Source organism: Brienomyrus brachyistius, chromosome 5 (assembly GCF_023856365.1).
Source record: "Brienomyrus brachyistius isolate T26 chromosome 5, BBRACH_0.4, whole genome shotgun sequence".
NCBI lineage: Eukaryota > Metazoa > Chordata > Actinopteri > Osteoglossiformes > Mormyridae > Brienomyrus > Brienomyrus brachyistius.
The window spans coordinates 32,401,249-32,427,584 of NC_064537.1; the positions used below are offsets into that span (position 1 = coordinate 32,401,249).

At 39.1% G+C, this 26,336-nt stretch overlaps 1 protein-coding gene across 1 annotated transcript; it reads right to left on the reverse strand.

Annotated features, from left to right (window-relative positions):
• Positions 1-377: 377 nt before the first annotated feature.
• On the reverse strand, positions 378-25,770 carry LOC125742779 (junction plakoglobin-like). Its single transcript, XM_049015117.1, has 16 exons — positions 25,618-25,770; positions 12,323-12,361; positions 11,618-11,788; positions 10,573-10,826; positions 9,859-10,097; positions 7,889-8,090; positions 7,562-7,706; positions 7,001-7,104; positions 5,645-5,980; positions 4,981-5,136; positions 4,597-4,716; positions 4,186-4,336; positions 3,521-3,642; positions 3,209-3,251; positions 1,726-1,867; positions 378-1,363 (listed from the first exon to the last, which is right to left on the reverse strand). The coding sequence occupies exons 2-15, from the start codon at positions 12,333-12,335 to the stop codon at positions 1,737-1,739; spliced, it is 2,187 nt and encodes a 728-aa protein (XP_048871074.1). The 5' UTR covers positions 12,336-12,361; positions 25,618-25,770; the 3' UTR covers positions 378-1,363; positions 1,726-1,736.
• Between the last annotated feature and the right edge of the window lie 566 nt (positions 25,771-26,336).

Consider the following 26,336-nt stretch of genomic DNA (forward strand, 5'->3'; position numbering starts at 1 on the left):
TTCCATTGCTCTAAGGTGCAGTTCCGATGCTTTCTCGTTCGTCGTAAGGGTTGGGCACTCTGACTGGCTTGTGGCCTGTGATCATACTGTTTTTACTCCCCAATGGTATACATTCTTATTTCAAAAGTTATGAATAATATTTGTCCGACTCCTACAACGTAAAAAAAAACAAACAAACAATGGAATTTAAAAATATATTAAAAAGTCTGGTTTTTTTCTATAAAGTTTATTTTTCTTTATGTACCATTTTATGAAAATTGAAACAAATCTTAAATGAAAAGTTAAGATGGTAATGAGAAACAGTTACTGGAGATTAATCTGTTTACCATCTGCAAGTTTCTAAAACAAAAGTAATAACCAACAATTAAAGCACAATCTGTGGGTGTTTGTTTTTTTTACTGAGAATATTTCTAAACAAAAATTACTGTTCTTTCAATATAACCTTTTCGGGACTTCAGTAATTAAGGATGTGTAGCTGATCTTAATATCTTGGATTTTGGTTAAGCATTACATACATATTTCTTATGTTAACAATAAGATACATAGTTACAACAAACAGTTCTTAAATGTGAACACAGGAGTGAAAACAGCAGTGCCACTGAGAAAGGCTGAAAACAAAAGTCTAAAAATGTTCTTTCAAAGTTTTCAGACTAAAAAAAAATATATCATGATTATCTTCACAAAATAAAATCTTTGGCATATTTTGCCATACATTCTCCCCATATCCTTTAAGTCCCCTTAAACAATGCACACCATTTGGATTAAAAAAATAGCAATATTAATAAGAGAATCTATTAAAATATGCTAAATATCAGTAATAAGGAAGTCTATACATTACAAAGCAAAAGGAAAAAGGCTATGGAACATATAAAGGATTGTGATTCCAGTGTATTTTTCAGTTGTTTTCAGCTGAAGTCTCAGTCAACAAGCTGATCACTAAAGATTTCAGAGCCAGTCTTAAGTTTCAATAATCTGATTTCTTCCTCTTTTTACAAAAAAAGAAAACAAGTCACTAACACTTGTTGGTGTTATTTAGAAATAAACACACCAACACTGCACCCAATAAGCTGTGCTTTAGAGAGCATCTTTCTAAAAATATATAATATATATGATCAATAAAAAAATGTATACAAGAAACTTAAAATGTTTATAAAAGGAAAACTAACAAAATGTTACTAGTGTTATCAGTAGTGAAGCAATGAATTTAAGAACGTTAGTCAACATTTCAGTGTATTGAATCCCCTCAAGAACGTTTGTTCATTTATAGTCTCTGATTGCCCTTCCTCCGCAGACTGACTTTAGATGAGAATATCCTCATGACCTTCCACCCTATCTGTGTCCGTCATGCCTGTCCCATGCACGTCTGAAAATAAACAGCAGATATGACAGCAATAGTGTTGTTATCCGCATTTTATAGAGAATTAGGGAGTTATATAGACTAGGGTGCTGTATCACAAAGCAGGATTTCCTGCTTGGTCAGATAACTTCTCAGTTTTAAGGCAGTTTGGCCTAATTGTAAGTGAATGAAGATAAAGTCCATTTAAACTGGGGCACTTTAAATCTGACAACTTATGCAGCTAAGCAAGAAATCCGGCATTGTCATACAGGCTCTAAGGCTGGTGTTCCATGTATACGGATTCCCCAATCACAATAAACACATTCATTACATAACCAGTCTTCAGCGTGTGCAGCAGTGAACAGCATGTTCCTTAGTGCGATACTCACTTAGACCTGTATTAGTAGTGATCAGCATAGGCTTGTCTGTGCATGGTGTCATAAGCCATGCTGGTGGGGTAGTCTTCTAGGCCGTCTCTGTCTGGGTGCATATCCTCAGCACCGTACGCATAAGGGTAGGCCATGTCAGTTTCTACAGCAAACAGATACTGGTCAGGTGGCATTTCTGTACAATACACATCAACATGCCTTGAAAAATGCATTCCGTTTGATCAACTTTATTAAGACAAACATGTTTCTGTGTGAGACCAAAATACCGTATACTGCGCTTTAAATGTCTGGATGGTATAATGATATGAAAAATTAGATACTGCCCAAGCCTACTATCAGCACAGTGTTTTCATCAGCAAGGTTTCTAGGTTTATTTCCCATCTGAACCAAAAGCTGAACTTAATGCTGCTGCTTTGAATTCAAACATCCATCTCAAAGTCACGTCCATCCACCCATCCATCCATCCACCCATCCATCCACCCATCCCAGAGTCACTTGGGCTATTTCAGGAAGAATACAGTGCAAGGCTGAACCAGAAAAATCTCTCGTTAATTGATTTGTGGCCAAGTATGTCTCAATGTTTGATACTTCTTGTGAAACATTGAATAAATCTGCTGTAATTGTAATCACATGATTCTAAACTGCAGAATTTCATGCAATTTTCATTTACTTGGTCTCTATCTTTATCACTTATGTTACCAACTAATATAGTTACACACCAGTATTAGATGCCTACTGTAATTGTACGCCAGTGCAGTGGTGTAAAAATCACAGCCACCACCTAAATTCTACCCCAAACAAAAATTGTTTACATCCATAGCCCATTTGCCATGTGTAATTAGATTCCATACACTTTATAAAAAATGGATTTTAATACTGATATTGACAGCCTTTTCAACATGACAAATTTTGTTCTTAGTTAGAATCATATTGAAAATAATGACAATCTAGAATATAGCACAATGTAACTTCCTTATTTATACACCCAGAAACCACAGTCATTATGTAACCATTATTATAGTGAATGAAACAATTTACTAAATAATGTGCTTTCTGCATTATTTATCTAGAAATACTTGGGAGTTGAAATATCTGTAGTATTAGCATTTAGCAGCAGGAAAAACGTACTGGTGCCCAAAAGTCATTCAAAGTGAGTTTTTATAAGTTTGACTCTGATGGCTGGATGCTTTCACTTGTTTCCCCTTGAAGAAATCGCACTTCTATTCACCTTTCTGACTGGGTCATGTCTAACAATAAGCCGCATGCTTAACATTAAATGTTAATGAGAAGTGTGTGTTGGAGCAGGATGATGGGAAATATTCAAGAATGTGAAGATAACTTCCAAACTCTCCATTTCCAAAATAACCACAATAAACACATTATTTGTACATAAACATATGCAAGTTAGACAGACGCCTGATGCATTCTGGATTTTGCTATCAATATCCGATACACTGGAATACTCGCTTTACTTGAAACTCACCATCTGCTAAATAGCCAGCATCCATAGGTATGGCATTGTGGGCCTGTGGACGAAGAAGTGTAACTTTAAAATAAGACAGTGAAACACAGATATCCCCCCCATATCAATGTTGTGATTGACTGGCAGCCTGTCTGAGGGGTACGTCCAGCATAACAAACTTAGCACGAGTCATTATAGACACCCGTGTATAGATGCCTTGAAATTTAAGAATATCCTTAATACTATTTTACTACAATATATCGAGAAGAGCACTAGTGCAGTGTCATTATAAATGCTTCAGTATTACAGGATCCATGGTTCAAGTACACTTACCATCTCCCAGGCAGCAGGGTCATGCTTGAACAGGGAGTGTGTCAGTTCTACTGAAATACGCTTCCTGTAGTCTGCAGTCTTGTCCTCAGAAATGCGGTAAAGGACAGCGGCAGCGTACGTCGCTAGATGAGGGGGGCAAATTTCAGAACAACTGGGTCAACATTCAGCACACCTAAAGAGTTTGTGTTTTATTCACTGAATCTGCTGTAATTTTCCCTTACCACTTAAACATTTAAAACCAGGGAACCAAACTAAACATTAAGTCCAGAACACAGGAAGTTCTAGAGCAGGGGTGGGCAAACTGTTCCAAAGAGGGCCAGTGTGGGTGCAGGTTTTTGGGTTGACCTTCCAAACAGCCAATAATAAAACAGTGATTCTCAACTCCAATTCTGGGGACCCACTGTAATTGGCTGACTGAGAGGTCACCCCAAAAACCAGCACCCACACCGGCTCTCCATGGATCAGGTTGCCCACCCCTGCTCTAGTGGATGACTGGGAAGAACTGGTCACAGAGAGATGTTTCTCAGCTTATGAAGCTTCTTCTCTCTCTCTACCACGTTTGGACATTGCTTTTATTATACACTCGTTTTTTAAAGGCACTATGACATCCCATTTTCTCCCTTCTGTGTTATTGGATGACATTTTTTGAAGCCCCGCCCCCATACCAATGCCCTCATTGTTGGAGTGCAGCAGCTCCATCAGTGGGGCAGAGGCCCCTTCAGCGTCGATCAGTTCGGCATAATGCTTATCCAGAGAGAGCTCGCAGAGAACGCCGGCAGCCACCCTCTTTATGTTCTCAACAGGAGAGTACAGCAGCTGGGGCACAGAGAATGGAAAGCACAGTGTATTACTGTGGCTGAAATAGCCTAGTAAGAACGCACACACACACAGGCACACACACACGCATGCATGCACACACACGCATGCACAGACATGCAAACTATGCAGAAGTCTTAGGCTGTTTACTGCCCATATACAGATCTTAAGCATGATTTTCTCTGGCAACCTAAGACTTTTGCACAGCACTATGCAACAAAAGCAACACAAATGTGAAAACTATTGTTACTGCGTGTTACCTGTACAAACAGAGGAATAGTCTGCAGGTTTGCAATGTCATTCCTGTTGTTAGGATCCCGGGCCAGAATGTGTAAGGCACCCGTGCAACCTTCAACTATTTCCTCCATTCTAACACCATCCTGTCAGAAAAGGACCACAAAGTTGAGCTGATTAATTCTGCCTAAGCACTGTTGCACGGCATGTGATGCAAAAGGAAAGGCGGGTGTACTTCCTAGCAAGTGTTCATTTACTAAATATCAGTTACCAGCCTTGCATTAACTAATATAAGCTTAAAGAAGTAACTTGAAAAAAATTGAACTTATGGCAATGTTATACCAGACGGTACAAGAGACAGAGGTGAAAATAATTATGATCATGTCATGTGAAGCTAAATTTTGACTGACCTGATAGGTCTGCTGAGAGCTGGAAGTTGCATGTCTCTGAGCATCCTGATGGGCTTTCTGTAGCAGGTTTACCAGTCGGGGAATAGTACCCGCATCCCTCAGAGGCGCCTGGTTTTCTGGGCACAATGCTAAGTTGCGGATCAGACCAACAGTAGCCTTTGGCAGAGAGTATCACAATAAGTACATTTTGTCTGAGTACTGTATTCAAATATTCAACCAAAAACATTCAATGCAAAAAGCAGTACTAACAGACTAATAGTATTTTAGCCAGAGGGGGGTAATTCAGGTCCAGAGAGTAAAAGTCCAGACCAAGATTTTGCTTCAACAAACCAGTTGAGTATAAGGAGTCACAGTCACAGAGTACTGAGGTTGGTTGAAACAAAATCTTGGTCTGGACATTTACTCTCGGGATCTGAACTACCCACCTTTGATTTTAGCCCCAGACATTTTAGAATCCTTTAGCAAAAGGAAAAGACACAAATGAGATGCAGATGTTCAGCCATCTTCTAAGCAGTTATTCTAGTCAGGGTCATGTGAACATATTCACAACACACAGTCATACTCTAAGGTACATTTAGAGGCAATTATTTGCCTGACATACAAACAAAGACATAAATAGGCTATCGGACCCAGACACAGATGCATGTATACATTTCCATTTTACCTTGATGACAGGCCAGTAAGGCTGGTTGAGCAGTTTGACAATAGCAGGGATGCCATAGTGCTGACGCACAGCATTCTGGGCTAAATCTGCATCGGGGTGTCGGCTAGTGAGATGACGAAGAGCACAGACGGCAGGCTCTGCCACATCCTCCTTATCACTGGCTCGCAGCAGAGCATGGATCAGCGATTCAACCCCATTGCACTGGGTGACCAGTGTCTTGTTGCGGGCGTTGTTGCAGGTCAGGTTGGAAAGGGTGCCTGTCGCGCATGTCAGCATATTGATATCATCTGATCCCAGCAGTCCTACCAGCACCTGCAGCAGCCCGTCCAGACCATCCTGCACAAAGGGTGACATTGACAGTTGGCACGACATGCATCTCAGGGGCAGCAGAAGGAAACAGGAGGAGCAAAAAGATTTGGGTTCATGAAAGAGTTTAATAGCAAGTGGAGCATAGATAAAAGTCAGTAAAAGTACCAATATACAAAACTAATATGAAAAAAAAGTTTTTAAACCTTCAGATCAGAAACGCTCTCAGAACAATTCTATTCATTAAGCAGTATATATACACACACACACATATACAGTAAAACCTCGGATTGCGAGCATAATTCGTTCCGGAAGCATGCTCGTAATCCAAAGCACTCATATATCAAAGCAAATTTTCCCATTAGAAATAATGTAAACTCGGATGATTCGTCCCACAACCCAAAAATATTCATAAGAAAATGATTAATACAAAATATAAAGCAAAAATACATAAAACAAATTAACCTGCACTTTACCTTTGAAAAGAATCATGGATGGTGTGAGGGAGACGAGAGAGAAGAGACTGGGAGGGTTATTTTGTAGGATGATTTTCACTATAACTAACGGAATCACTGCTATCTGTTGGCTCACTGGAATCTTTTCTCTTTTTGTGCAGCTTTAACAAGGAACTTATCCAATTAGTCGCTTTTGACTCCTCTTCGATTTAACGGAAATGTGGGAATTGCATTGTCGTTAAACAGATTCATCGCTCGTACTGGTACGGCCTTATTCAGGTGGTGCTTTTCTACTAAATTTTGACTATACGAGTGGGGCATGCCAACTGGGGCCGAGCATGGGAAACAATTATCCACAATCCCACAGCGTGAGAGAGAGAAGAACCATAGGCTCAGTTACGTGACGCTAGGCAGACAAAGCGTTTACGTAATAATCGTACTGCAAGACCTCGCTCATTTATCAAGTTAAAATTTATTACAAACTTTTGCTCACCTTGCAAAATACTCGCAAACCAAGTTACTCGCAATCCGAAGTTTGACTGTATGCACATTATATCAATATTATTCGGAAGCATAATAGAGTTGATTAGCGAACCTGCTTGGTGGCAGCATCAGACAGATTGCGCAGAGTCCACATACAGTTCTGCATGAGACGTGGACTTGATCCATTCAGGTGTTTTCCCAGAGCCTGCATTCCACCTGAAAGGAAGTGAGAGAGAAAAGGTTGCACAACAAATACATTTTCTTAAAGTTGCTAACTTAGGTGCATGCTAAAAAAGAATAAATATTCTTTATTGCTGTAATTACAAAGAGGTAATACTCATACAGACGCTCCCTGGGTTACGATGGGGTTACATTCCGATATACCTACTGTAAGGCGAAAATGCATTTTAATACAGTACACTTAGCCTATGAAACATCATAGCCTAGCCTACCTTAAACATGCTTAGAACACTTTCATTAACCCACAGCTGGGCAAAATTATTAATACAAAGCCTACTTTATAATCAAGTGTTGAATATCATGTAATTTATTGCATAATCATACTCATCGTAAAGTAGAAATATCGTAACACAGACCATCGTAACACGGGGAGCGCCTGCATTTTCCATGGTGGAGCTGCCCCTACAGTCTCCAAGACCATTATTATACTTACCAGCCTCCACGATTGCAGGCTTGTTGCTGGGGCAGACCGACAGCACCTTCAGCACGCGACTGGTGGTCCACAGCAGTTTTTCATAATTGTAGGTCCTCATGATGTGCACCAAACCCTCTGGACCACCATTGGCCAAGATGATCAACTGAGTTATAAAGAGTCAGCACTGAATGAGACACTGATGGTGTAGCAGTACACTGAGAAAAATGCACCATCCAGATAGTACAGCGAACATCACGGCCAAGTCACAATAATGAACTAGGCCAAATAATGCTAAACTGCTTCGCTGGCAAACCAGCTTTGTCCCCATTACACTCCTCTACCTACCTTACTCTCCTGGTTGCCATAGGAAAGTAACTGTAGACAGTCAGTGGTGATTGCTAGGAACTTGGGGTTGCTCTTCTTCAAGAGGGGCACCATCCTCTGCAGCCCATCAGTCAGCCTTACTGCCATTTTCGCTCCTTCCTGATGCAGGAGCAAGTTGTGCAAGGTGGTAATGGCGTAGAAAAGCACAGGCTCCATGGGAGAACTAAAAGACGAAAATTACTACAATTACTATTTATGCTGTCATATCCTGCTTCAATGGTGAATGACTATTATGATGCCATGGGTGTCCCCTGCCCCTTATACACCCTGGAGTAAGAGATTGTTAAAAATAGATGAACGATTGTTGGGCCTCAATACAAAAATGAGTTTATTGCAGTTTTTTTATGTTTCTGTCTCTCGCTCTCTCTCACACACACACGTGTGTGTGTGTGTGTGTGTGTGTGTGTAAAATCAGCTCTTAAACCTAAGCTTACCCTTATATATATAAGTCTTCTATACAGACTAACATACTGCACTCATTGCACTCAGACACTCATACTGTAATAGGATGTCTGTCTATGTTGTTCTTATTTCTCCTATTTAATACTTTAACTTGTGCTGCTAAACAGAGAGCTGCTAATCTGTTTTTCACTATATTTGTAATAGTGACAATAATGATCTATCTTATCTTAAGAACCTTTAAGTCGTTGGTTTGATAGAAAGAGACATTTGAAGAAAGTACAATTACTATATACAAATGTAATCTATGACGGCATGGTGGTGCAGTGGTTAGCACTGTTGCCCATTGCTTCCGGGATAGGCTCTGGACCCCCCGTGACCCAGAAGGATAAGTGGTTTGGAAAATGGATGGATGGAAATGTTATCTAAAACAAGTCCCATAGGATACTGTAAAACCTTCATATATTTCATTTGACTCAAAGTGCACACACACACACACACACACACACACACACACACACACACACACACACACACACACACACACACACACACACACGTGAGAACAAAGCTTGGGGTCAGAGCAAAGGGTAAGCTTAGGTTTAAGAGCTGATTACTCTGCCTGCCACAGGATTCAAACCCACGATCTTCCAGACACAGGCTCAGAGTCCAAAGCCGCTGAGCTACATAGCAAAGGTCCCCTCCATGGCCAGAATGGGTAGATGGGATGCCGGTGCTGATGGGTTCATGCTGCTTTATGTTTGTTGTTTGTGTGAGCAAATGCGTTAAAACGATGCATCCTTTCCCAAACGGTTTTACCTACGCATGTTAAAAGAAAAAACTGACTGATTTATTACTGGGACCATATTGGTCCAAATAAGATGACCCCAGTTTTTTTAGATGTTGTTTTTTGGGGGAAAAAAAATACCATCTCATATTTGGGCCAATATGGTACATATCTGCAGAAGTCAGCAATATGATGAAAATAATCCAGCTCGCAACAATGAACATCATTAATTAAAGGTGTTGCTGTGTATGAGCTTCATTTGTGATGAAATATGTAACTGTGTACTGATAAGCATGCTGTTACTGAGAAAAATGGGCCAATTTAAGGGAACCCCGCACGGGAATGCACTTCTGTGGCATTTCATTCCCTGAGAACAGGCTACTGCCAACTGAAAAAAGACTGAAATGTTCATTAAAGCTACCATGTATTAGCAGGGGCAGCTTTAATGCATAAAATTACATTTGATGAATTTTGCTTATTCAAAGACTGATGAACTCCAGGAAATATAATTTATATGACATCATCACTTAACTTGTAATGCATAACCAAGTTAAGCTAACACAGGATGAGTTCCCAAAAAGTTTCAGTTTGTAATACACGAAAGTAAACCTCTTAGCGCCTTTTATTCAACAAAGCTTCGATTTTACCTGCAAGAGTCAGCGACTTATGGAACAAGGAACGATGCAAAATGAAAGTCATGCAAGTTTAACTGGCTGGCGTGACACATATATAGCGATTGTCTCACCTGAGCATGCGGACCAGGGCTGGGATGCCTCCAGACTTGAAAATGGACAAGAGGCCCTCACGCTGGTGAGAGAGGTTGTGGAGGATGCTGGCCGTGCACCTGGCAGTCTCCATGTCATTGGTGCTCTGCATGGTGCGCACCACCGCAGCCACCATCTGTGGCGACTGCATCAGAACTCGACGGGATGCATCCTTGCGCGACAGCTGGTTGACAATCATGGCTGCCTTGTTTACTACCACCTGCCCCAAAAAGTGGCATTTTTTGCATTAAAACATCCATTTCCAACATCCAAGATCACAATCCAAAAAAGATAAATATACGCAACATGTGGATACAATGACAGAAATAGTATAGCAGGACCTACAGAATACTGCTATATTTAGAAACTAAAATATGGAAAGGTATTCCATTGGCCACTGAAGCTAAGTACAGAACCAAGTATCCAAAACTGCTTTGAACAATGATTATGTTCCATGAGTAGAAGATGATGGGAGAAACGTAATGCATCATTTTACTAATTGCTATCTTGCACAGTCTTATAATAATAAAATTATGGTGGAAAGACATTAAACTTTGGTGTAGCTCATAAAAGCTCTTAAGGAAATGCAGTTTTGTGAATGAATTTATAAAAAAACAACATCTCTTCATTTTACAGCCATTCTCTATAAAGAGGAGTTTTATACTATTCAAGGAACTTCCTGATCCCTTCCTTACCTGGTCGTCGTCATTCAGCAGCTTTGTGAGCTCAGGCACAGCGCGAGTGGCAAGCTCAGCGTCGTCCTGGTAGTTGATGAGATGCATAATGGCCGCTTTAAGCAGCTGAGAGGGCTCGGCAAGGCGCTGTACATTGGTTTGTTGCCCTGCGTCAATTTGTGTGGACAAGATGGATGTCCCCTCTGTAATAGTCTCCGGGTACATGGCTGCCCGCACTCTCTGGGCCCGTGTAAATGCGTACTGGGACTCCACATCTGCAGGTTTGGGAAATTGGGGAAGTTCAAACACTGGCTAATATTCTGATACAGACAAACGCTGCTGCAGAAAGGTAGCTGGGAGAGTGGCTGCTTGCTCCTTACAACCTCCACACACGTACATAGTGGGGGTGGGACCCAAACGCCCAACCCTAGAGGATTAAAGTGACACAGCTAATCACTGAACCGCCACGCCTACCCACCTGTTGAACCAATATTCATCATGGACTAAAAGAACCCGAGATGCTGTTCATATTCATATATCAAGAGGATCTGATACCCTGTGCGCCACAGTCCCACCTTTCCTTCCTTTACCATGACTCTCTATGATTATTATTCTTATCAAATATTCATTAAATTCATACAACAGCAGCTGCTTTGCGCTTCTAAAGTCTTGTTACGGGAATCGACCATCTATTCTTCTACCTATTTAACCAGTATAAGGGTGCGGGTGGGGCAGAAGCCTGTCTTAGGCAATTTAAGACACACACAGACACAACATTCATCCGAATAGGTTTTTGGACTGAAAGTGGAAACCCATACAACATGCAAACTCCACGCAGTGGAGATGGAAGCGAAATCCTCTACCCTAGAAGTATGAGGCTACAGTATAACCCCTCAAGCCGCCATACTATCACTCCATCAACCAGCATAAACATTATAACAAACCAATAACCAGCACTGGACCCCTAATAACAGTGCCAAGCACTAACTTATTGCATAGCGTAAAGTAATTAAGATGAGGAACAGTTCTTATACCAATTGAGTATTTGTCTGTATTTGTATCTTACCTGCAGGAGTCTCAGTAACTGTGGTGGTGAGTGTGAACTTCTTGCTATAATCTGTGGGGTCATCATCCATCAGCCCTCGTACAGTGGTGGCACCCGACTGGATGCCTGAATCTGCAGTGTAGTACGTCTGCTGCCATTCAGTTACCTTCATTGCGCCCTCTGCTTCACCCACTAAGGATAATAAAATAAAGGGATGTTCTCAGAGTTTAACAGCATGTTCAATGTATCATTTAAACATATGACAATGATGCATTCCCCCAAAGTTACCCGAGTAATAATTAACGGAATTTAAACAATCCAACTGCCAAAAATCTGCATATTGCATCTACCCATCCATCCAAGGCTGGAATACGCCCTGGACACAATGCCAGTAATACATTTATATATTTTAAAAAGCATTAAAATTTTAAATACCACAAGAATTACTACTGGTGAATTCAGATGGGCAAACACGAGGAAAACAACAGAGACCGAAATATATGCGGTGCCCTTTCCATATGAAAAGTTTAATAATTATATTTGCTATTTGTACTGAAATAAAAAAGGAATTGGTCTTCACGTATCCCATCAAAGTCTGAAGCATGCGATCAGATTATGAGGTCAGTCATTTTTCTGGGACCCCTGGGGCAGCTTTTGGGCTTAAGGGCCATACACTGCACCCACTATTGATGCTGCATTATGTACAGCATTAAATAAAATACTTACTCTTCAGTGCCATTTTCACCTATGGGTCTTAACGTCTACCTAGAAGACAGAATCGATGTCATTAGTGGACAATGCTTAAAAATTTCTAAATGAACAACCGCTCCTTTTCTAAATGACATCATACAATAAGTGATATGTAGGTGAATTGTGTGCAGTTCAAGTGGAAGTAAAAGCACGACAGAAATTAAACGGGAATGCGCCTTTAAGTTGTCCTAAGTGATTTCATGTCTGCTGCTATGAAAGCCCACACATATACTGCAAGTGGGGCCACTTGACCCATGTCCTTCACACATAGAAAATATCATTCAAACTCTGATCAAAGCAAGTTCTATGAGTCTGCACACACACCCACTGCTCTTCCCCATTGCATCAATTAAGTATATGCCCGCACAATACACTATGGAATTCATGTATCAAAGCTTTTAATATTTTCCCAATCTTCAAAGTTTCTCAGTAGTAGTTCTTTGGTATTTTTGATCCATGCTAACTGTAAAATCACTTACGAATCTCATTTTTCCAACAGTTAGGTTATTGTCTCTATCCACCCTTTCACATTCTCAGCCCTTCCGACTTCAGGGCCAGGATGTGGGTGTGGTGTAATCTGATCTCTTGGATGGCGAGGGCCAAAGGGTGGAGGAGTCTGCATACCTCATGCTGACACTCCTTTAAATGTGCTTCATTTTCAGTTTGTGCCCAGTTTCACTGACATTCTCGCTCTACTCCAGAGCACGGAGTCTGCACTTTTGTTTGGCCTTAATATTCTGACTGTGTATGAGTTCTTCGGTGAATTTGGGACAAAAAAAAAAAAAAGATGAACGACAATATCTTTTAAAAAAAAAATAAAATAAAAAAATAAGGCATACATCTCATCCTATCCTTCCTCAAAATTTACAAATGAATTTTTTATTCCCCCCCCCCCCCCCCCCCATGTAGGTACTTAGCTGAATACAAATGCATACCGGCAAACACTATGTAAGCAAAATATTAAAATTGGTTTTAAAAGCATAAAAAAAAAAAAAAAAAAAAACAGAAAAATCACTTTGTGTAATTTTAAATCTTGAATCAGACAGCATAAATGCAGAGCAACAAAGTCCTTCAAGATAACATACTGTAATTTAACAGGTTTGGTCTTGTGATAATCGCAAGAAAGACATTCAATTCTAACTGCACTGAATCCAAAGGTTTAAAGTTACACAGATCACTAAGAAAACAAAACAAAACGAAACTAAACAAAACAAAAGACTATAAGACATTTACAATAAAAAAAACAACTGCAGCCTGTTTATTTGTATCATATGTATCACGGGGAAAAAGCGTTTTCCTAAAGTATAAAACTATGGAGACATGTTCGTATCATTTACGATAACGTAGTTCTAGCTTGCATTAACCATACCCTTCCTTGGGAGTTTTTGGCAGATAAACACCAAACCAGAAAAACCTGTTTGCTAGGTAATATGACTAGAAATGCTTCTGCATACATTGACACATGCATTTGTGTGTTGCACCCTTATTTTTTAGGGTAATTTCAGATATATGTATCAGAGTGTCTCGCAGGTGTATGTGTGCACATACATACGTTCTTAAATGTTCTACATGTAGCTTCCTTAAGGAATGTCAGTAAAACGTTTATATTTTGATTGCGACAAAAACAACAGCAAACACAACAGCAGCAGCAGCAGGAGGCAGAAATAATTTATTCTCATAATTTTTCGGCCCTGCAACCAGTGTAAAAAGAATCAGTTCCTGGGTCTCAATGTCTGATTTCACAATCAAATCTGTATTATAATTTCTGTTCAATACCAGTGCCAGAAATGTAGGTATTTTCTCATTTTTAAATACTATCAAAAGTACTGAACACAAATGCACGCAAATTAAAAACCAAAAGTGACTCATAGCTCATGTGTCAGTGAAGTGTAAGATAAAGCGCAAGTAGTTTTACATTTTTTCCTTAGTTCTCATGATCTAAAAGGCTCCTTGTGATTTTCTTTGACATATTGAAATACGTTACCAACATTTTGTGTCAAAAGGGTGAAATACAAACCTAATTAATATATGAAAACAAAAAAGTCTGTATAAAGAATTTCTTGTTATAGCTTCTGGGTTCCCCAATATGGTATATATCAATGTAATATATTACACACAGACACACACACACTTTTTGCTGGTTGAAACATGTCAATACAAATTCCAGAGATTCCAGCTAAATGTTACGGTTTATGGTACATGCTTAAACGTACCTCCAAAAGAGTAGTTATTACTTAAGAATCTTTGAGCAAATGCCAGTGGCTACCACATGGCTCCATAAAATGCAAGTTATGATCCATTAATACTTATAATTCAGTACTATAGTCTGGAGAGGTATACTGAACCAATCAGCATGAGAAGTACTGTAAAATCGCAGACTGCAATGGAGGTGTTCCTTCACAACAAGCACCAGTTTGGGAATTGGACTTCAGTAAAAAGTCACACAAATAGCCCTTGTTTGACCATTTCCTTGAAGTCACATAATAATCATGTTTAAATGAGCCACTTGAATTTGTTAATGTATTTTTTTTTTACTTTAAAAATGGACCATTTCCAGATTTTCCTTCATGACAGCAAGTTTGAAGTTAGAGCTTGCATGCTTGACTTTGGGTTCAAGATTTCAATCAATGCAAACAATCAGAAAAATACAATATCTTATTCTAGCCTTCATGTTGGTGTGTATAGTCATCAGCATCACAAATAGCCCCTTTTATCTATTTCAACAGCTGGTTGGTTCAGAAACAGAATTAAAAATGAAATGAGAACTTTACTTTTGGACACAGCTGCAGTTAAATGACTAATTAAATATAAGTAAAGTCCGTAACTCCACAGTTCCGTACATTTTGTTCAGATCCGTCTACTCAGTTTATATAACCCCATGAGACAACTGGTTTGAAAGACTGCTGTAAATGAGATTCATAATTTCAAAGATAATAGTCATAACTTTAACAGCAGCTAATAAAAAACGGCATCCAACTGCAGCGGCCTCCTGGGCAGCTCTCTCTACACTAGGTGTGACATTCTTCAGCAGGCACTCATTTCTCTGGACAGGATGTTCTGAATGAAAAACATTGGCTTTACTTGGTCAGCCTCAGTTACCAGACCATGCTAAACACACAACAAAAGCCCTCTATGTCTTAATCCAGTGATGACAAAGGCCTGCCATGATTACTTGTATCAAGACAGAATATCTCACGAACCACTGACCAAGAAGGCAAGCTTATTTTTTCACACACCCACTGTTATTTAGGTTTTAATGAATCAACACAATTCCAGTATCAGGGCAGGCAAGACACAGCCACACCCGAATACGCCTATTATCCAATGAATACCTATGAAGACCCAGCTTCTCTGGTTTCACTACTGAGAATTCTACTATGGACGAGATCTCATACTACCTTGAATACCACCTAAAAACGCAAGCATCTTTCGAAATTTTCATGAAGCTTTCCCTCAGATTCCATATTTTAAAAGCTATTATTTTAAATGTAAAAATGCTTCCACACATTGAACATGCTCTTGCATGCTGTATAAATATTAAAGATATCTAAACATTGACAACTACTCAATATACAAAACAACAGTGAGTGACACCCCACTCAAACTTATAAGCCAGCTATGCCTGGACAGGACAGCCATCCTGAATTTTAAGAAAATAAAATGAATGTCTATGTTTGTGCTTGCAAACGTACATCTTGAATGTGTACTGTAGTGTCATACCTTCAGAACTTGTGGGTTTGTGTGTGGAGTATGAATACTCTCCGCAGAGCTCATTGGTTTCCTTACTCAGTACAGATATGAGCTGTTAGGATAACCGATGTCCGCTAATACTCCATGACTGCATGCACATATGTACCCTGCGACTGATCGCACTCAGGGAGTAACCGATGTCCGCTAATACTCTATACTGCATGCACATATGCACCACATGTATAACATCAGTTAAAGTTGTGTCCAACTAACATAATCAGAATGGTGTCCTCACTTTGTATCAGACTTATTTGGACAGAGTATCTTTCAGGACATTACTTTTTTAAACTTGTTAGCCATGTGACCTTGTTACTAGGGGATTCAGTATTGGCCATAATGGAAGTAACAGACAGTAACTATACTTCCTAAAAAGAAAATACGTAGATAGTACTGCAGTTGATCTGGATAGGTGATTTCAATATGGAAATATAAAATTCTCACCTCGTGTGGAAGTATAAAAATTACCCAAGATATTCTTTTCCCTAAATCACCTTGAAAACAGCAGCACACCAGCACCAGGTCATTGATGCCAAGCACACATCGGTAAATGTTCAGTCTCTTGCTTCACTGCCCTTTTGCCACCGAGTCTTCGGCTCCTCCTGAATCTGGAGTACACTGGCTAAATACATCATGACTTCTCAGTTCACTCAAGAACAGCTATTAGCCCAAGACAGTGATGTGAATGGAAAGTGGCAGAGGGCCACTCTCCCACCTTACAGCTTCAGGGGCAGCTGAAAAACCACTTAAGAACACAAACCATGCAGCACAGCAAGCATTCTGCAATGTCTGCCTCATTTAACTCTTAACCTCATTTTACTTATAGGATTTATTCTTCTTCTGACCCACATAGTACTTTTTCCCCTTCAACATGGCATGTTGGAGGGAAAATATTAATTTGTGTTTCAAAGGAGATGCTTTGAACCTGTTCTGAATTAAATAACGAAAAAGCATTTAAAAATCACAACGATTAAATAAATCAGTTAATGGGCAATCATATATAATTTTACTGAGGCAAATAAAATTTCACTTTAAAGAACTAGTCACGGATCAGTTTGTATTACTCCTTTTGCTGTTGTTTAATTTAAGAGGTATTTAGTTCCAAAGTGGCAAAATCAAAGTAAAAAAAAAACAGGTACTCATCACAATAAAAGTGATTTAAATAAATGGTTTAGCAATGCGAGTTTTTCCAAAAAAACTGCCCATGCGATTCCAATCTCCGGTAGCCAGCGTGCAAATGCACCCAGTCCATTAAAGTCACAGTGATGTTTATTTGTCTAATTACCGGAATTATGCCAGCATGGACACACACAGACATTTCTCAAAAGCCAAATTGCCAGGCAAGAGTTCCTGCTTCGTCGGGAGTCACCAGTGCATTATTTAAGGCTGCCTCCCCCTCCCCTCCCTTGATTACTAAAGAACAGAAAGGGGAATACCATTGGGGGAGGGGGAGGCTGGTCTGTGTATCTCATTGTCAGCTGCTGACCTTGATGCATTACTGGCTGAATTACCAAAACAAACTTCCGCATGAGCAAAGTCCATAGAAGGAAAAAAAAATAAAATAAACAAATACGCAAAATGGTTAACAGGGGAAATGTAATAGTTAAACTATCAAGAATACTGCACCCTTAATGTTTATGAAACAAATACTATATACACAGACAGACAGAAAGACGGACAGACAGGTATGCAAAACCACACATACATATATCCTGTTACACACAATGAAGCTGATTTGCTCACACATATGCTGACCAATCACTTGAACAATGATCTTTGTCCCAAAATGTATTTCCATGTGTAAAGTGCAACCCAGAATGGAATTCTTACACTCCGAATACTATTAGATAAGAAAATAACAGAAGTGAATAGAGAGAGAACACAACCCGGAATATATTCCTCATACATTATTAAAATACACATTAGTATACTTAAATCTAAGTATTGTACATGGCTTTTTAACTAGTAGTTTACTAATTTGTGTGTCTGCGCATGTATGTTGTATGACGCATCAGTCGACACAAAGTTCATAAATGCATACGAGCGTACATATGTATTGACAGATAGGTACATACAAGAACAGTAAAGGAAATAAAAGTAGGTAAAATATAAGAACTACACTGAATGCTTATGCTATGAGTAACATAAAACACTGGGTATGTATGATGTGGGTAAGAAAAAGTGTTCTCAAGCACCTAGTACATGTACCTAGTACAAAGTAGATTTTTTGATTTGGGTACAAGACTTTTATAAAATTTCCTTGATCGGCCATGACTGATTTTTTCATAATTGCACATTATTATATTTTAAATATAACTGTAGTGAATGCTTTGTCGGGCTGTCACACTAGATGCTTGGATGGTGATTGTTAGCTGGATAAATTATACATCACACTGCTGAAATTCCAAGAAAGGCAGTATGTGGCAGTGTGTTGATGAATGTTTTTCGTACTGCAGTTACACTGGATGTACTGACCTTGCGGTAATGTTTCTATTAATATAAATTAATTTCAGAACTTGTCAGACTAACATCAGGCCAGATTCCACAAGGTTCCTCGGAAAGGCCAGAGCTGGTTTTTCCCTAAAGTATTTCATTGTTTAAATATTGGTCAAAACAAACAGAACTATTATTAGTATGCAGACACAGACTGTCTTGATTTCATAGGCTGCACATATTTCTGACCTCCTGGGTCATCCTCAGCCATAATAATTAGTTTTCCAAAATTCTACTAAAACAACCTCGTAGGCTACAAAAAAAAAATAAAAAATTTTGTGCAAAATTATCATAAACGTTTAAAATTTGTCAAAAAAAATCAAAGACACTGCTGCTGCAAAAAAAAGAACATTACAAGTCACTATCCTGCTAAATAATACCATGTAACAGAAGAGTAACAGAAAGAGTGGTGATAGTGCAAATTCTTTAAGCAGTCATATCTTTTGGGCAAAGCAGCTGCAAAAATTAGCTAACAAATAAGAAAACAACTTTAAAACCATTTCATGAAGCTTGCTGTAGCATAGGAGCAAATTACCGTGTTGACGACTACTAGTGTAGTTAGTAAGTGACGCAATCCAGCCCATGCTGCACTAGCCTTTGCATATTAAAAGACAGGTTAGACGAGTGTGTTGTTGCTTGGAGGCAGTGCACCGCATAATGAATATTTCATTGGTGCCTAGGTAGGTGAAAAGGTAAACACGCGGGTTCAATGGGAAAACGAGAATAAGTTCACTATTCCAGAAAAAGGCATGGATTCTGCATGCAATTCCGGAGTTAAGAGCAAAATATTTGGTGCAGATCAAACTGATGCATGCAGGGATATCAGTGATATACTGGTGATAAACTGGACAAAGTTCTAGTATTCAGAAAAAAAAATACATACTAAAATTAGATATCAGATGCATTTCTTATGGGTGTAACAAAGTGTATGCAATATGATCAGTGGAACACACAGGCAAGGTAATAGGTTTGTGTTTACTGTTGTGTTGCACTGGTCTTAATTTGATAAATGGATAGCGCATTAGTTTCAAAAGAGGACTGACATCCTAAGACTTCAACTCACTTTTACAAGAAAAAGCAACCAAGGCATTTCAGCTCTTCTTCCAATGTAAAGTGGACATTAGTGTTTGGTATCTCCCAAGCAATTAGAGAACAGGAGCCAACCCACTCCTCCCACCTTCATCGGAATCTGCTTCCGCGATGACCAAGTACAATGGCAATATTTAAACGAGCTAATGAAGTCCCAGTAAGCGACAAACAAGTGGGAGAGATATCAGGGACGGGCACGCAATATAGAACACGACTCCTCCATAATGTATCCTTGACATCCATAATTTAGTAAATTTCAGACCACTATTTTTCAAAACCACTATCTTTGCACTTCGCTTCCCATTTCTCCTGCTTTCTCAATAGACCGACGTGTAGTTTCTTTTGTGCACCCCCCAGGTAATTCAGTATACAATTTCTTTTTGTTTGAACAACTAGCAGTACGAGAGGCAAATTCCACACACATCTCTTCACTTGGAAGATTAAACAGAAGATACTAAGCAAAAATGTTAAAAACCTGTGAGTCACAGAGTTAGACACCGATGTTGACTTTTAATGCCTTGCCAGTAACCAGGGCTAAATTCATAGCAAGCAAATTGTCAGTAAAACAGATCGAACAAATAAAAAGGTTGAGATGTCATAAGCAATTAGAAATTGTTACAAACAGCCAAAACAACCGAAACAGATTTTAAGATTAGACAGATGTTTAAGAATAGTTCCTGATATTTAAAAAATAAAATTAAATTAAAAAGCCTCTGGTTTGACTTCACTAAAAACCTGTTAAAGAGGCAGGAAAATGAAAATATGCCAAAGGGAGTTAAAAGAAGGAAAATACAAAAAAAGTGTTTAATAGTCAAAGGCGTGTTACATGTAGGACATACAGGGAGACCTGCACCCATAAGAACATGTGGTTCAGCCTGGTGTAAGGCACAGAAAGCCGGTTATATGCTTAGGTTATATCACTGTTAGTGAAACTCAATTTTCCACCTTGGGGAGAGGGAGGGGTAATGACTGGTACAAATTGTTGTGGTATGAAAAGTCGAGGATTTTAGCTTCGGTCCAGCTTTGTTTTCCACTAGTTGCAGGTGGAGTACATCTTGTACAGCTCACAGGTCTGAGAACCACTGGCAATGGGAACACACACACACACACACACACACACACACACACACACACACACACACACACACACACAAACAAACTCTGACAAGTTATATATTATGTACATTTTATTCCTGGTTTAACTCCCGGCCTAAATAAGCTTTCATTTCTAATTTCTTTTATAATAGTTTGAATATTAACATCAGTGACACAAACCATTCATACAGACTTTTTAAGATGTATTCCTACTGACAGGATTACTGGAAAGGATTAAAGGAGAAACCATATCAGTTCAGCCACAGTGAAAGAACTAGCTGACATGCTGAACGAGAGCTTTATTTTTCTTGTTCTTGTGTAGTTTCTGATGATCGCAAGGTTTAAAGAGTTACTCCTTTGCTTTCTTTCCAACACTCAGTAAGAGAATATCGTCAGAGCTCGCCCTGTCACAGGCCGCAGTCAGCCCTTCCAAGTCGTTACACAGCCGACGACACAAGAACATCACGGATCGTGTAAATGAAGGCAAAAGGCAGGAAAACTGAGACCCAGGTTTGATACTTGATATTACTGCTGAGGACAAACCAGGCTGCCACTCTCTGTATACTATACTGCATTTGTGTAGGATATATATATATCAATGAAATATATAAAATTTATAGTTGTACTGCCATGATGGGAGAAGGGGGACTTTCACTTAAACCCTTAAGGATATTTCTGGTTTCACAGACTAGCAATTATAAGGCATAGTACATAAATAGTAATTTAAATATGGATATTCATACAACTGCAAAACAAAACAACAACAGAAATAATAATAATAAATATCAATGAAATTGCTCCATTGATCTATGCTGCAGAAAAAAAAAACTCTAAACATCAACCTTAATATCACCAGTCGAGGACACAGGATAAAAAACATGCTCATTTAGAAATGCCAGTTCATCTAACTACCTGTCTTCGAACTACAGGGGAAAACTGGAACACCCAGAGGAACCGTGAATGGGGGGGGGAGTCTGAACCCCTGGCCTGGAGGCAAAAGGCAACAGTGCTACTCACACAGCTGCCATTCCACGCACAAAGAAAATCGTGAAACAATCTGGTGTAGATTCCAATTCATTTAAATATGAAATACAGCAGCTAGAATTACTAAATGAATGGTTCTTTATTTACAAATCTCTAGCAGCAGCCAGCTTTAGCCACTCCCTTCAACGAATAAAGAAAATACAGCAATTAGAAAATGTAATATAATTAATACAGGCACATATTCCCTCAGAATGTTTTTTTATTTTTTCCATGTTAAACAAAGGATATGTGGTCATACTCAATGGCTGACTTCACATGCCATTGCAGTTATGAGTAAGGGTGCGACCTGGGTGTGTTTGGGTGGCAAGATTCTTGCAGAAAAGACAACACCTATGAGTAACCACCCTTTCACCACAGACATGTACTGATACACACATTTACTGCTCTGACAGTTCACACCTTCAAATGAGAAAGTCACGACTCACTGCACGGCAACAGCATTCACTGGAAACATCCATTCTTATTACATCCAGCAGAGCAGCCCCAGACATGAAACCATGCAGAGCCACTGCATCACAATCATGGCAACTCAGAAGTCTGTGAGAAAACTGACATGCTGCTGTTTATTCAAAGTTACAGAGCAGTGCTGAAATCCAGTGTGAGGTAAAGCAGTAAATGCCATCACAATCATATAATGTGACAGAAAAGCTGTACCAACAGCACCATTTGCAAATGATTATCTATCTAAATGGCGATCTCCTATTCGAATCTCCCGGTCTAGCATTTGCTGCTGGGCAGGGATTGCAACATTTTCAATAAAATCTTGGTTTAGATGGGAAAGAGGTCATGATGGACGCTGTGAAGCATAGGGTTTCCAGGAATCACAATTTTATCTTATGAGAAAAACGTTTTGGGTTGTCATGTATAACAATCACCTGTCTTCATCACAGTTCAAATTATATATCTTTATAATGATTAGGAATTAAACATGGGAATCCAAAACATTTCCATTGGTGCAGCATATCCCTTTTTACATGTCTATTATTTAGTTATGGAAAGAAAAATCATTTTCTTTGATGGCTCATTGTAAAATATATTTATAGACCATTGGATTTAATTGAATGGCTTTTGGTGTTCTGCAGTGGAAAAAATATCAAGGATTTCAACAGAGTAGGAATTACAAAGGGAATGACCAGGGAGCAGTAAATAACAGCACATACAATATCCCAGCCAGGTGGCACAGCCACCCAGAAAGCTACGGAATAAAGACATCGCGACTTATGATGAGAAAATAAGGGCATTTAGGGAGCCACTCCAGCCTAACTGCCACCTAACGAGATGCAGGAAATATACTGTACAAACAGCAAGCAGATTGTGGACTGGATTAAGATGATTTAGACACTATGTTTCCCCTGCTGGGCTTCATTAAGGTTCAATAAATCTCAAGGGACACTGAAGGATTAAAAAAAAAAAGATTTTAAAATGTGTTTGGATGCTGCATACATGCACAAGAGCGAAGCTGTGTGTGTTTACATCAGGCTGCGATGGTGCATGAATGGATAGCAAAGCCATCGGTCTGATAAAGCACATGTTATGAAGCATATACTTAGTCGATTGAAAGCAATCGATCTAGCAGCATGAATGTGAGCATATGAACTCAAAGTTTTTTTTTATTATTATTTTGACTAAAGCTTTATTTAATGTAAAATGCTAAAGGTGTTTCCAACACGGGAATGTTGTCATGAATGTACTAAATGCGGTAACACACTACATGCAAATTCATGATTCGATGGTTCGATTTCTACATGCATGTCTTTGGACTGTGGGTGGAAAAGAAAACAGTCTAAGGAGACCTGTACAGCATGGGGAGAACATGTGGAGAACATGCGAACTCCTGACACACAGAGGGGTGGGGTGGTTTGAGCCCCCAACCTCAGAGGAACAGGGCAACACTGCTACACACTGCACTAATCTGACAAAATATTAAAGCTGCATATTTGAATATCTTTCTATAATTTAATCCATTGTTAAACAACTGAAATGTAATGTCCTCAACGAGGAATTGGTTCTAGCTGGCTCAATACTGTACTGTAGCACTGGACAGAGGAAAAATGATACTAAGAAATAACAAATGAAAACCCAAAGCACAAGTCATAAATTATTCAATGAGTCTTGCACTAGTATATGCTCAGCCAAAAAGATACAATTATTTTTAAGTCAATGAAATCAGTTTTGTTTTCAAAAGGTCATAGCTGATTCATACCTGCACCTAGCTTGCCAGCAATAACCTCCTTTTTCTCATAATGTTCCAAAAACCATGCTAGAGAAACAATACCCATTGAGAAATGAATCTACCATTGTAGTATACAATATGGATTAGCAATCAAATATATTTGATTAACTTAAACATGATTTAACTTAAACCTATGTATCCTTAATGTAGCAAGCAATTTTTAAATAATTTCTGTACCAGTACAGTTAGTGCTTTGCTATATGTGAATCTTTAATGGTTATGAGTCAATGAAAGAATCAGCACATTACATCTTCTACAGGTCAACCAACACCAATCCTGCTCAACTGCAATATCCAATTTGCCTATACACATGATATATAGTGATATATACATATATATTCCAATTTGTAATAACAGACAACACAACTATTCAGATACTGAGAATTTTCTAAGGTAAGTGAGTGGAAAAGACAATTCTTTGAGTGTTTAAAGAACGAATCACTTATAACATTTTTTAACAAGCAAATAAGTCATGCACTAATATACATGTAAAACTTGTATGGCTGGAGCTGTTGCCCACACATGTTTTAGACAGTGAGTAATTGAGATAAGCCCGTTCCGAGAAGTCCCACCTCTCCCTAGTTCATTTTCTGGTTGAAAAATGATAAAATCTAACCAAATCTGACATGAAAGAAACAGTGAATTGCTCAACAAAAATGTGCAGAAATCATAGTTTGCCCGTATACCACCAAACACAGTACACAATAAAACAGGCCATAAAACTATACGGCGAGATAACTTGACCTTTTCTTGGGGTAACACACGGGTGTGGCTGATCCACCCTATTGCCGTGACCTCACTGCTCCATTCGCCAGACGCAATGACCCCAGTCAACTCAAACTACTCCGGTACCGTTGGGTATAAGTTGTACCGCCAGCTGGAAAGGTAACAACGTATCTACATTTCCATAAGAAATATTATCATTGTTTTCTTTTGGGATTTCCTGTTGTTTCCGCGAACCAGAGGGACATATTGCTATTCACCCCTATGTGATCTCCTTTTTCTTCACCGCTGTTTCCCAGCGAGTAGCGTATCGCGAATACTGAAAGCAACATCGCCTCCACGAAATCATGATATCGCTTTTACGGCAACATTCCACTGTTTGCCTGTTATACCCAGTGCAACTTCCTCCGTATGAGATGAAGATTAAACCGTGCCCTACCCTTCCTTTTCCCTATCAGACGTTGTGACTTGTCATATCATATGCAAAAAAGCAGAACAATTATTCCAACCGTTCATATATAAAACATAATCGGTACTGTGTGTAAGCACGTATAATTCACATATGAATACGCGTAAATGTATAAAACGTAAAAATAAAAAAAAATCAAGCAAGGTACTACAAAACACAATAGATCAAACACTGTAGGAAGGAAGGCTTTGCACGTCTTATCACGAAATGAAAAATCTTGCCTGCACGCAATAATTCATTTGAAATGGACCGAACACCACCCCGAGATCACAGTACATAGTTACAAAAGTCGTCGAAAGATACTGCATTTAGATTATATTATTTTGAGCTGAAACGGATTTTAAATGAGTAGTTCGTTCCATCAAAATGATATATTACCTTTATAATGAAGGAAATTTTTCGTGTACTTCAGGTACGTAACGCTCCAAAAATGAACTTTCCTCCGTCGGCAGTCTCCCCTGAAGTACGATCAGTTTCTGGTCTGGATTTCGTTGCGAACAATGAGACTGTCAGATATGCTTTTACGGAAGTCTCCGCCCCTGGCATCACAGCCCCGCCTACGGTCTCATCTTTCCATCCTCATTGGCTGCAATAAAAATACAGGTGTTGTTGGCTAACAGCAGTTCTGTACTGTAAAACGCGTTAGCAGTCGTAGGTAGAAAAAAAAGAAAAAGTGTGCAAGATGGGCTCTCGCTATGGGTACTTATTCACGATAAATTTGGTTGGTTTTCGCAGTTTTTCGTTTTCACTGCAGTTTAAGATATTGTTTTGAGTTCTCGATCACTTCCCAACTCTTTATTTTCACATAACAAAACCATGTTTAAGTGGTTGCAAAGCAGAGTGGCCACACCTAGCAAACATCATGAAACTGTTCCCAGGAAAGAAGTGAGTCATGCAAAGTAGTCGGGAACTAGATATCTATGTGAAACAGGGCAAACGAAGTCTTCTTAAGAATGATATATATGTCAAAATGGCAATGCATCAACAATTCACTAAGGTGCACCGGCATTTATAGTTGTATACATTATCGAGTTTGTTCATTATTGCTTCCATTGAAGCTCTAAAATAGTCATCTGCTACCACCTCAATTTTGGGGG

Coding starts and splice junctions, on each gene's coding strand:
- LOC125742779 (XM_049015117.1), bottom strand. Junction 7,105..7,561: donor GCCTGCAATCGTGGAGGCTG/GTAAGTATAATA, acceptor ACTTCCTTTCAG/GTGGAATGCAGGCTCTGGGA. Junction 4,717..4,980: donor GCTCTCAGCAGACCTATCAG/GTCAGTCAAAAT, acceptor CTTTTCTGACAG/GATGGTGTTAGAATGGAGGA.